Source organism: Mesitornis unicolor, unplaced genomic scaffold (genome assembly GCF_000695765.1).
Source record: "Mesitornis unicolor isolate BGI_N332 unplaced genomic scaffold, ASM69576v1 scaffold54436, whole genome shotgun sequence".
Classification (NCBI taxonomy): Eukaryota; Metazoa; Chordata; class Aves; order Mesitornithiformes; family Mesitornithidae; genus Mesitornis; species Mesitornis unicolor.
Window position 1 is genome coordinate 1 of NW_010189955.1, and position 13064 is coordinate 13064.

General features: G+C 42.9%; 1 protein-coding gene across 1 annotated transcript in view; it reads right to left on the reverse strand.

Moving 5' to 3' along the window:
• Positions 1–409: 409 nt before the first annotated feature.
• Positions 410–13064, reverse strand: part of SLC37A3 (solute carrier family 37, member 3) — a gene marked incomplete at its 3' end in the record, with an annotated part of 12758 nt that continues 103 nt past the window's right edge. Inside the window, exons 1-10 of the mRNA XM_010186222.1 lie at positions 13049–13064; positions 12026–12140; positions 9448–9540; positions 8904–8987; positions 7587–7732; positions 6878–6974; positions 5692–5776; positions 4441–4622; positions 1777–1918; positions 410–511 (exon numbers count right to left, since the gene is read on the reverse strand). The exon at positions 13049–13064 is cut by the window's right edge and continues 103 nt beyond it. Of these exons, the coding sequence (XP_010184524.1) occupies positions 410–511; positions 1777–1918; positions 4441–4622; positions 5692–5776; positions 6878–6974; positions 7587–7732; positions 8904–8987; positions 9448–9540; positions 12026–12140; positions 13049–13064 (1062 nt within the window). The remainder of the gene's footprint in view (positions 512–1776; positions 1919–4440; positions 4623–5691; positions 5777–6877; positions 6975–7586; positions 7733–8903; positions 8988–9447; positions 9541–12025; positions 12141–13048) is intronic.

A 13064-nucleotide genomic window follows, 5' to 3' on the forward strand; every position in this document is an offset into this window, starting at 1 on the left:
TTTTTTTAAATATATACACACACATGCACACACTCCAGTGCAGATCTGTCCCCAGATTCACTTTCCTCTAACTATAGGGATGCATCTGAGATTTCCTGCTCTGCCAGTTGTAGTGTACTGTACAATGACAGTGCCAAAAATCTCACTGAGACTGGAGAAGGATCAGTATCATAACTCACCAGTACAGGGAAATCCAACCACTCAGCTAATTCTTTTTCCACCTCATTAACCAGAGAACAGATTTATTTCTGTGCAGTGCCACACTTCAGAAAAAATAGACCAAAAGGCACCATCCTGATCCAGAAGCAGTTTCAAGACCAGAAAACATAATTAGAACAGGCTGTGCTCTGGTTCTCTCTAAGTACCACCAAATTAACCTCTTATCACTGCGCAGCAAAGGCATACTCACGGCTATATCCAAAAAGAGAGCCTACAGCAAAGAGCAGGCTAATTGCTAGCACCGGGGCTCTCTTCTGTAGCACATCAGAAATCAAGCCCTGGATAGTTCCACCTGAAAAAACAGGTAAAAAACCAAATAACCAAATAAATAAATAAATAAATAAAAAGTCATTCTCAGGCTCAGGATTGAACAGCTTGAACAGAACACATTTCACCAAGTACAGCGGCCTCTTGCCTTCTCATCAGTGTGCATTCTCTCTAAGATCATGAAAACTGCATCTCCTGCCCCCTACTTCCCCAGACACAGAGACAACAGTAAACTTCAGCAGTCCTGACAGAGCAGGGAAAACTACTCATACTGCTTTCCCAGGAATATATTAATTCCTTTTTTTCTAACATACAACTACCCAATGCTCCTGGGTTCCTTCTCCTTCCCTGTAGGACCACCACAGCTTTAGGATCACCACAACTCTGGATGTAAGCAAGCTTAACGTTGTAGCTGGGTTCTCTAACAGAAAGCGCAGGAAAAGGCAGCTGTTTTTCACAGGGAAAGCATTAGCACACAGGGGCCTCATGTTCCCTGCTGTCTCACCTACTTAATGCAGGTGCAACTAATTGCAACAAATACCAATAGCTGATAAAAAGCACCTGATGTATCATTGCTACCTCTGTAGGAGCTGCTCTGCTGGTAAAAACCAGAACATTTGAGAAAGCCTAATACAGAAAAGGCCACAGAGGCAGAAAACCTGACCCTGAGCAGACCAAAACAAGGATGTCTATTCTAGGAAAGCTAATGGAACAAGATAATAAAGCAAGAAACTGAGCACAGGAGTGTGGAAGCCTAAACACATACAATATGTCCTTTATTTCGGAGGAACAGGGTCAGATTTTGCAGCCAGCAGCAACAAGTGCAATTAAATTTCATTTCTGAACATAACACAGTTGTGCCTGCTCTGCTGAGATCTCTGCTGAGTCTGTTCTTAAAAATACAAGACAAAAGGGACAGTACAGAACCCAGTGAGTCCAGACGTAAACTCTCCCTCAAGGGCATGTGTCAGAAAGGAAGCAGCAGGGACACTATTTCTCACATGGCACTTCTCAGGGAGTCCTAGTGAGTAAAGAAAAATGCCCGCTGGGGGTAATGTCCAATAATAAGATAGTGCCCTTTAAATTATATGTAAACACTTTAGGGGGCTCACATACTCTGTGTTTTATTAAAAGATAGCCAAGCAGCCACACACATAACCAGTCTTTTCATGCATTCAGTAAACAGCCAGATCCTACTGAATGTGACGGCTCAGAGCTGCATTTGCTGTCTTTCATCTTCAAATGCTAGCATAGCAACTGCAGAAAGATGTCATTCACTTGCTCACTCACCTATGATTCCTCCCACATCATACCAGATCGAGAGCTGGTCAGCTTCTGCTTCTTTCCATCCAAAGTTGTTGCTGAGGTAGAAAGGCAGCCAGAAGAAGAATGAGTAATTCACCAGTTTCAAGCAGGCGTAGGCCAAAGAGTACTGGAACAAAGAGAGGGCCAGCAAGCAGTTAGCACTTGAGAGATGCAAACAGCATCTCTGCTTCGTCCCATAAAGCTCTGTATCCAGCTAAAGCTTGCAGGGGGAAGCTGCTGCATTTCATGTAAGAAGGCAGCATAATGAAAGCTTAATGCTGAACAACAAAGCGAACCCAGGAATACAAAAATCACTGTCAAGAAGGTTATTTTCTTTCCACTAAATGCAACGGGTTAAAACACTTTCAGTGTAATCTTGAGAGGAAATGACACCAGCCGTCAATAAATGAAGGAAATGTAATTCACCTTCTGAAGAGAAGGGAGCCAAACCAAGTGACATGAAACAAGCTTGAGATTTAGTCATCTGTGCACCATGCTGAGAAAAGTTTGCTGTGAAGTAGTTCCTCTGTGCTATCTTTTGCTTTTCAGAAGGTTCATCTGCTCACACCAGAAGAGAAAGTTTTGTTCATAACCTCCAGGACACAAGATGAAAGGTTTGGCCAAACCTAAGCATGTGTCTCCAAACCTTACAGCTGAAACAACCTTCTGGCCTTTGGCTGCTGGGCTCAAGTTCTCCTTGGCTGGCAGGAGATCTCCTTCTCCACAGCTTTCAAAAATGTAGCAAACATTTGTTCTCTGGGATCATTGGCCCAGCATGCAGAGGGACAAGACACTATTTCAGTAAGGCCTCCTGATAAACACTGACACAGCAGTTCAAGGAACCTCCATTTGAAGATGTGAACAAGGATGAAGGTGGTAAAAACAGTCTGTTAGAATCACAGCTTTTGAGACTGTGTATATGTACAACTTGTCTTTGAATTTCCAAAAGCAGATATTTTTATATATTAAACTCCACAAAATTATCTCTGCTAAATTCATATTTTAATAGATACCTTTCTTTTAGCTGTAATATTAACGTTTTTCCACTCTTGCCAATCTCCACCATACACATAAGTCATGGGGATGTTTAGTAGAGTTCTCCTTCCTCTGGGTGTGAAAAGTGCACTGTACGAAGCTGTATTTATTACAACATGCTTCAATACTGTCTACCAGATTGTCTGACTGATTAAACATTGAATTTCTAGAGGCTCAGGGGAAAATTGTCTGTACTAAAACTCTTCTACTGTATCACTCAGCAGGAGAAGAGAGGAACTACAGAAAAAAAAATGTGTCAAATAAAGTCTTTGTAGCATCTTGACAAGGCTTTGGAGGTTCTCTCACGGATTTGACACAGTGTCCTGGTTTGGCAAGGCACTGATGTGACATCGGACAAAACACAGACTCTCAAAGGTTTCCATGTTGCTGGTTTAATGCACAGATCACACCCCCAAAATCCCAAGTACAGAAATAGCAGCATTGGTTGTATAGGACCTCCTTATGTTCTGGGCAATGAAAAAAAGCTACACATCAACTGAGGCTGCCTCCTCCACCTAGAAATTTTGCCTAAAGATTCTTTGTACATCAGCCCATTCTTAGGACTACCAAAACCAAGCCATAGTTTATAGGGCATTTAACCATGTTAAGAAAGAACTTGAGATTGGTACGTTTTCTTTTTCCCTGCCCCAACTAAAGTCTTAACAACAACAGAGCTGTGGTTGTCCAGCACTATAAACACTTACAATCCACCCATCCCTTCTAGGTTTTGTGTTGTCTTAATCACATCAACCAACCATTTTACTGATTAAGGTACCTGACAATACCGTCCATTCAGTAGTTCTGCTTCATGATCAAATCCACAGTTCAGAGTGGATTACCAAGCCAGCCATCCTGGCCCCTTCCTTGGACTGGGGTTCTAGTATTCAGGGAGCACACAGCCCACTGACACAGAAAGTCAACATTGTTTTTTAACAGCAGGTTAATTTTTCAGCTGAACTAAATCCATGAATTGGGCAATACTGCTGATGCAGAAGTACAAGTTCTCACACAAGGAACAGGATGACTATGTGTGGAAACTGCATCACCAGGCCTTGTTTCCAGTTGTTTATAAAAAAAAAAAACCGCCTACTTTGCCACACGTTACATCATGCTGAATAAGGCTTTCCAGGCCAGCTTTCTGCTTAAAGGCAACTAAAAAAACTCAACCCCGAATATCAGTGCCACAGAGTTCTACTACTACCCACTCAGTTAGCAGTGAGAACCCATTCCTCAGGGCAGCATAGCCACTTTATCAAGACTGCATCTTACAGCCACCTTTGCTCATGGCCTGCTTTCTAAATTCAGCAGCAACAAGGACAGGATCTCTGTTGCCCTTAGTTGGCTCATGACATGCACTAAATGAAGTGGGAATCCAATGAGAAGAGCAACATGTAACCACGTACCCAGACAGTATAATAACCCATGCACACAAGGGTAACAGTCCCAACCTCAAGGTTTTAACAGCATAAGAAGTCAAATGTTGACAACTACAACACCACGGTCAACTTATTAACAGTGATGTCAAGAAATGCTGACAACACAAAACTTCAGCTTTTTGTTTAACAACATAAGAAGTCAGGTCTCATTCAAGAACCTGTGTGTACTAGTACTCACCAGTACTACACCCGGAAGACAACAAGCCTGGAAAAAGCCAATGGCCTTTGGCTGGCTGTCAGTGTCAGTTGCTTGAATAGAGTAATTCCGGTCGTCATCATCTGCATCATCATCGCCCATTAAAGGCCTGTTGGCATCTTCCTCCGCACCACCGTCTTCATCTGCTCCAAGCTCAGGGAGGCCTAAATTATACAGAGGATATGCAACAGGAACAACAGACCACAACCTGTTCACCCTCTCCCCGCTCTAAAGCTATGCTCGCTTCTTTTAAGCAAATCTCCCTTCTAGCAATTCCCTCGCTCTCCCATACCTCCATCCTCCTTTGGCTTAGAAACTCTTCTAGATGGTGTTCTGCAGTCGCCAGTTTCTACCCTTTGTCTTCTAGCGCTCTTGAAAGTATTCTGTCTGATCCTGGCGTCGGCTTTGTCTGTTCTGAGTGTCTGGCCATTAGTTGGAAGACACAACAAATTAGTGCATTTCCCCCCTTATTTAGTGGTTGGGATCCTCAGACCTGGCTGCTGGGTACCACTTCCCTCGAGCGCAGAGGCTGAGCCTACCAGCAGCTACTCCGACAGCTGCTGCCTGTTAATGCCTCCGCTGGAATGCAAGGCCTAGGAACTGCACTGCACTTTCTGGGCTGCTGAGCGCCTTTATGAGCACTCTTTATGGTAGCTTTAGTGCTACCAACTTTATAGCCTTTGCAGGCACTTGGGAAACCCCCTCCACAGCCCTGTCAAAGCCCAAAAGTTCTTTTGTTTTCCAGTTACACTTTGGCTTGTCTACCATCTTCTCCTCAGAGAAGGACCATATCCAACCTGAGAGCTATTTAACCAGCTGCTGGAGACCTGCAGATGAAAAGCACTTTCCAGTCTCACTGCACAGTTAAGGCTTGCCATAGTTTTCTCCTACAATAGCATTACGAGGTTGCCTACTGCTTCTTTAAAAAAATACTGATTTTCCAGGTGAAGGAAAACTGAGAATTAAGCACATCGTAATGGAGCCATTAGAGTCAGACTCTTTTGTTTTGCTTTTAAAGATATCCAGACCCTATACACATGATGCACAATGCATTTCATGCGATCTTGGCGAGGAAAGCATTTGCTCCATTAAATGCACTAAAGTGCAACACCATTTCATAGGAGCCCTGAGGACAACTGCTGTCAGAACGAGCAGTACTTTTGGTACCACGGAAAAAGCTGCAGATCTGCTTTCCGTGAAGGGACCAAAATGCTACAGCCCTCTTCTACTTACCCACTTCCTTCGGTGACGTCAGGAGCCCAAAGAAGACGACGATTCCTCCAGCAAACTGTACTGAGGCAGTCACCAAGAAAGCATACTGAAGACAAACAAATACAAGATTATTTTAAAAAGATTTTCAGTCACATACACTTCCCTGACTAACGAGGGTTTCTTTACATTCTAACCTTGTCAGAGCATTAACATGGCTACTACAACCCAGACTACATCCATAAAACTTGGAAACAAGTGATCTCAGCTTCTCCTGGACAAACTTGTTTCTATCTAGGCTGAAAGACTACATTGTTTTAGTGTATTGAGGTGACAGCAGTGAGGAAGGGGCTCACCCAACACAACCACAGGTCCACCTATGTTGGAAGGGACTGCTCAAGGAAGGGTCAAACACTGAATTTAGACCAGGTTGCTCAGGATCCTCTCCAATCAGGTCCTGAAACCTTCCAAAGGCAGATCCTCCAGGGTCTGGCCCTTGTTCCAATGCTTAACTAACTTCATAGTGAAACAGGTTTCCAAACATTCTCCTGATTCACTTTACACCCACTGCTTCTTAGCTCTCTCGCTGTGCAACCCAGGAAAAAGTCTGGCTCTGATTTCTCAGCAGTCTTCTCACAGGTTTGGAAGGCTGCTATTTGGTACCCTAAGCCTCCTCATCTCCAGAGTTAACAAGCTCAGCTCTGTTAGACTGTTGTCACGGTCACACACCACAAGATGCGCTGGTTCACTTATACTCCTTCTAATCAACTGCCTGCCTGCCACATCACAGCAACGTAGCATGTGTCCGGCCTCTTCCCAGTTATAGAAAAGCTATGCCTCCATGCCTGTCAGAACCTCACCACTGCTCAGCAGCAGTGACTTCTGTTAAGTGAGAACCTGCGATGGATGACTCTGGAGAGCACTTTAAGCCACCCAAATCAGAAAAAGGTATACTATGACACTAGGGCTCTTCAATAAAATCAGTAACATCAGTCCCATTTACAAAGAAGTCTCAGGCTCATTTCTCCCAACTGGAAAGGGTCAGGAAAGGAATACCCTTTCTATTCTGCCTGCTGCTTCCTACCACATCATTCAGGAAGATGAAACTGGACACTGAGAGATAACAGACTCAGAGAAAGGATAAGAAATCAGTCTCTCATAACTCAATCAGACATGCAGTCCCAGCTAGAAGCCAGACAGCAATACCTACCTCATAGCCATATTTGAGAACACAGGAGGCAAGGAACGCCCCAAGGATATTTCCCACAGATGCACAGGCACTCCAGAGTCCAAACACAAAACCTCTCCTGCAGGAGGGGAAGAAAAAGGCGATGTATGGAAAGATGATATGAGGAGCAAGACGAAGACAGAACACTGAAGTGAACTTCAACTTATTAAGAAAGTTGCAGCATTCTCCCAGGCTACTTCAAAGGTCACTTAAAACAAAACACAGAATAACTTTGGGGTACCAAACAGATAAGCGAGGGATGTTCTATCCCAAAAGACCTGTGTTATAACAGACGTGAGCTGGCAACAACAGGGTTACAAGCTATGGCTACAGCTCATCTGCAATACCCCAAGACGACAGAGTTGAACCTACAATGAATCTGTTTCCATTCAGTTTCTTCAGTGGTAAGCAGACAAAACCAGGTTTTCCAGTGGCATGAATATTTCATTCAGCCACTCTGCACTACGGGGCTTTGGAAGTTTGAATCTGTGCCTTTAATATACGCAACTGTGTTCACACCAAACTGTCCTGTGCCTCCAGGGAGGAGAAAAAAAATGGTAACAAGTAAGACAATCATCCCACATAAATTTAACTTTAATTCTGACATAACAGTTGGCTTTTTTGGTTTGAGACTTTCACCTCAATCTGCCTCACTGCAGATAAGCGAGTCACTGATGAAAACTCAACTTACCCAGCTTTTCCAAACCAATTCCCCATGACAGCAACTACACAGGGCCAACCAGTGGACTGCAGCAAGCCATTCACAACCCAGAGACAGCAGTAGAACCACTTGTTGTAGAAATGCAACCATTCTGTGAGCGTACCAAAGAAGAATACCTAGAGAGAAGGAAAAAAAAATAAACAACACAGATAAGAAACCCTGGTGTTACTGCTGAAAGCCAGGCAGGAGTGGGGATCTAAAAAAGAAACATCTCAGGGAGAAGGTTCCCCACAGGCACCAGGCCAAAGGCAAGCTTGGCATTGTTTAAGAAAGAGCTCAGCGCTAACAGCACCCTCTGCTGAGCCACCACAGCACTGACTCCAGAGCCCAAACAACTCCAGAGACAAATGTGCTGTCATGGCACTTCCACTCCAAAAGACTTTTATCTTCATGAACAGCACAGTTAAAAGAGGAGAAGAAAGAGACAAATACTTTCGGTAACAACACTAAAAATACAGTAGCCTCTTGATCTGCTATTGTACTGACATCCAAATCCACAAGTCTCTATGCAAACACAAAACCATCAGCAGTCATTTATCTTAGCAAAATTTAAAATAAATACTACAGTCAGGTCTCAAATTACTAAAAGCCCTAACCCAAACTAGCCAAAATAAACACACTTTGTGGCACACTGTGCTTGATGCACATTTGTGGTCGTGTGTTTGCAGAACGCAACAGGCCATAGTGCGGCTTCTAGCTGCTGGGTAAATCAAAAGCACTCCACACATTTCACCACTACTTCAATAACCAGAAAACCACAATGAGATAAAACCGATTCACACTTATCTGCCGTGGCTTGAACCTGAAGAACCCTTTTGTTTTAAGCAGACATGCTTTTTTGGCACACGGCCTTCCAGCAATTACAAAATAAGTAAATGAGTGCTTAGTGTTGTTAGCATGCCCTTTAAGAGTGAAGGTTGTCTTTAAAAGCAAAAGCCTTGACAGCAGCATACGTGGGCTGGGAGAACAGTTATAATACAAAACAGTCCCCAGAGGTGCAAACACACCAATCTTGTACAAAAGCTGTTCATCAAGTCTCTAGACAGTGCCTCAAACTTAAGCATTTCCTTCTGACACAGTATCCATAAAAAGATTATTTCAGGAAGAGGTGAGTCATCTCATGTAGCTCTATGCTTGAGACAATGTAGTGAGTGCATCCAGGACAAAGTTTCACACGCAGACTTTGAGACCACTGAGGCACAGCTACGAGCCTCTTCTCCCCTAAAGTAAAACTATATCCAGAAATCCTAAAAGATTTCTCAGTCACTCCAGTACATTCTGACTTACCACCAGAGCAGAGGAACACATGCCAAAAGACAAGACCCAGCGTAAATTCAGGCGATCCCCAACTATGCCACTGACAAAGAGACCCTAAGAACAAAACACAGCATTAAATAAAGCCACAAGATTTGCATCTGTATCTGCAGAATTAAAATTACGTAGGAGGGTCAAGCTGACCCAAATGCTATTATTATTATTATACAAACTCACAGTTTGATTCTAACCACTTCTACCACCAAAGAAACCCTGCTCACTAAATTGAGTTGTTAATTAAATTTCTTATTTTAAAAAAATTCAGCTACGAACTCTTGGAGAGCCAGAACTGCCCCTCCCACCCACTGGTGATAGGGGTGTGAGAAATTCTGAAGTGATAGCAATTCTCTTGCATTTGTTAACAAGCACCTTTACATCTGCTCCTGACTAAGCTTTTTAACTGCATTAGTGCTAGGCCAGTCCAAGAAGAAGGTCCTGTTCATCCCCTCCAAATGTGGGTGTAAACATCCCAACATGATTCAACCACAGCTTAGCAGCTTTGGTTAGTTCTACTCACCACTGCATAGGAAAACAAAAAGATAGTATCCAGTGTTCCCAAGAAGAGAGTTGCTTCTTCTGCATCTGGAAATAAATGGCTGCTGTTCCAGAGCTGCAGAGGGAAAATTTTAACAGGTAAACGGGAAGAGGCACAGTTCATTCTATTTTTTTGACAGAAACCCCAACTCCAGAGCAAAACAGCATCTCATGCAGCAACCTCCCACTCCTCTAACAAATCAAGATCAAAATCTCCTGCAGAAAATGCCCACTGTCACTTTGTTTCACTTCTAAAGGGCAACCTAGCAAACCAGAAGTGAGAAATGCTTGTTCCACCTGGATCAAGACAGATGACTGGCAAAACAAACCTTACTTCTAACAAGCATGCAACTGTTAGACAGCTTCTTACACAGAAGCACTGATGAGTATCTTAATGAATAATACAATAAAGGCATATTCTGTTTTATGTGTAGTGTCGCTTCTGTGCTTATCTTGCTGTCTGCACTAAATGAATAATTCTCTTAAAGTATTTGTGGCAGCAATCATAATAGGAAGTGACAGACCACAAACAGAAAAGAAAGAACACAAAAGGAACAAGGGGAAGAAATAGACTGGTTGGAAACGATTTACAATGAACTCCAGTCACTAATGTTGTTATTTTCTGTGCTTACTCCAAGTTTCATTTTACTTTCAATATGATCAAAAAAGGAAAAAAAGACTCAAATGTCCCCAGACTAAGATCAGTGACATCAGCTGAAAACAGCAAGCTTTGAGGATGACTTAAAGAATGAATAAAGTTAATTAGGACCAAGTTTTCTTCCCTTCCCACCATGCCCCCATTAGAAAAAAAACACAAACCAAATCCAAACCTGACCTATGGATGCATCTAACTGAAACATCATCAGTTTTAGGTTTGATCCTGCCTCTCCAGGAGAGCATCCTGTACAGACAACACTAACTACATATCCACTTCGTTTAAATGATGCAACATTGGTACGGTCTATTGACACAGCTTCTGCTTAAGTCTCGTGTGTCCAAGAAAACTAATAGTACCCTTGAAAAATACCTTTTGCCACTTCAGATCACCAACATCTAATAACAGCAGTAGCTTTCAACTTTTAACCAGAGATCCCCGGAGGTCCACAAGCTACTAAGAGTCTTAAAAAGATTAGAGAATAAAATCTTTTGCCATTAGGTTTAAATTCATTAAATGACCTCCAGAGGACTCACAAATCTTTAAAAATTGAAAAGTATAGATCTAAGTTGTCCTTCTAATAAAATCATACTGACAAAACAATTGCAAAACATTTTTTTAGACTTAAAAGAAATATTTTTAAGTATAAAGAACAACTGTACCCAAAAGATATACCCATGTTCAGACTTCTCTGTTCATGTCCTTAATCTGTTCTATTGATTTCCCAAAATGCATTTTACTGTTAACTCATGTAACCTCAATTGATATCAAAAGGAGCTTTTTGACCTTTTTTTTGGATCAGACACATACACCCCAACACCCAGCAAACACTAAATCAATAACAATAAATTTCAAAACTGGCTCCAAAATATACTACTTGTTTGAATGTCAGTTAAGGAACTAAATATAAACACCTCGTAGCCCATTTTAGCATCCCTATGATGCTCACTCCTTTTTGTCATACTCTAAAATCCTGAACACATTACAGACCCAATTTACTGTTCTCACTTATCACAAAAACTCAGCATTTATCATCCCTCAGTCAAACATTCAAATAACCAACGATTTCTAAAGCAGGTAACAACCAAGCAACTGACTCGGAACTCTTTGCTCTAACAGATCTCATGGCCTGAGACCAAGCTGTAAATGCAAGATTTCTTCCACTTCTCAAAAGCACTGGGCCAAGGGCACTGCTAAAAACAAGCATGCCCCTAAAAGGGCTATGGGTAGGAGTAAGGAGGTAGTTCTTGTACTCCCGTTTGTGAGACGCAAGCAGTACACAGCTTTTTTTTTTCTGCAAGTAAACGTTGCCAAAATTCCCACTGCTTTCACTGAAGCCAGGATTTTACAGACAACGTGTACTGGATGTTCAGCATTTTTGAAAATCAGACCTTTCAGATGCAAGACAAAATGTCATTGTTCAGTTATCAATTTAGGATAAGCAGGAACACTGTCAGATAGCTTCCTTCTCTCCTACGTTGGCTATTCTTCTAACAGGGCGGCAGTAGCGGCACCGCCACAGAGAAAGCCACAGGCAGGGTTTTACAGAGATCTCTAAGCCCATTTACTGCTCTCATTTATTGCCTCCAACACTTCAGAGGTAGGGTTCCTCTTTTAGTCTCCTCCTCCGCCGTCATGCTGCTGGCTACTACAGAGACTCTCTTGGGGTCCCCATTTCCATTGGAACACTGTAACCTCTTGAGAAGTTTCTCTCTGGGGACCACTAGAAAAGATTTCACCACCACCTGACAATCCAGAAAACTACAATTTAGACATCTGAAATTCCTGCTCACATTCTGAGAAGCATCCCTGATGGACACGTAAAGGGGCCTCTTCAGCAGTGCAAGCTCAGCATGCTGGAAGTTACCCCGCTTTCTTTGTGCTTGCCTTCCCCTTGTGTCCTTACCTCATATGGCCGGAGCTCAGGGGCTGTGCTGTTCAGGCAGGAGGGAGTCCACTGGCTGGAAATGCTGACTTTGACATTACTGAATGTCTTTCTGGAAGCATGGAGCAGGGAATAACTGCCAGAAAACACACAAGCACAGGTTGGCCAAATCTTCTCTGGAGGTTAAGTGGGAAAGGGTGGGACTCAAGATACAGGTACATGCTGACTAAGCAGGTAGACATTATGGTTGGACACACTGATTTTGTTCGGTAGTTGTAAAATAGGGGCTTGACTGGAAAGGACCTCCTCTTTTATTTTCAAAAGAGGAGGTGACTGTGCAACAACAATTAGGTACCTTAGGAAAAGCAAACAAAAAAACCCCATACAATAAAAAGAAAAGAGAAGACGCACTCATTACAAGTGCTCTTCCAGAGACAGAATAGGCATCAATGGCAGTACTGCTGTGAACATCAAAGGATGTATGTGAGGCAAAGTTTGTAAGGGGATGCAAGATAGTATTCCAGCTGCTGTCAGCTGGTGTAACAGACAAGCTTTCAACAAACAAATCTAGTGGACCTTCAGATCTGAAGCAGTGATCTCTCCATTCCAGAGGCCTGTCTACCCTTTGCAAACAGTACTTTCAGGAAAGCAGAGGGCCCCTGAAGCACTGATAGAATGTTCCATCAGTCAGAGCAGGCATTAAGCAAGTCCCAAGCATCAGAGTTTGCTTCCTTCCTCATTTCATCCGGTTTCTTCCCACACCCACCCACAGTCACCCTTCTGCAACAGAATGCTGCTGCTGGCTTGGCACAGTCAGCCTCACCTTTGGTGCAAGCCCTGTTTGTGGTTGGATTCCCCAGAAGTACAGCACACTCAGCTCCACTGCATGACTCCCAGACCACTTGGTACTACTGGCTTTTAAGTTTGTTTTCAAGGCTTACAGCCAGAAGTTCTCTATTTTCATTCTCCTTCTTTGGAGACACTCTCACCTCCCCAAATCCAGTGAGATGAACACTCCTCTGTGCAGAGATACACTCAACCTACCTGAAGAAGGTCAGCA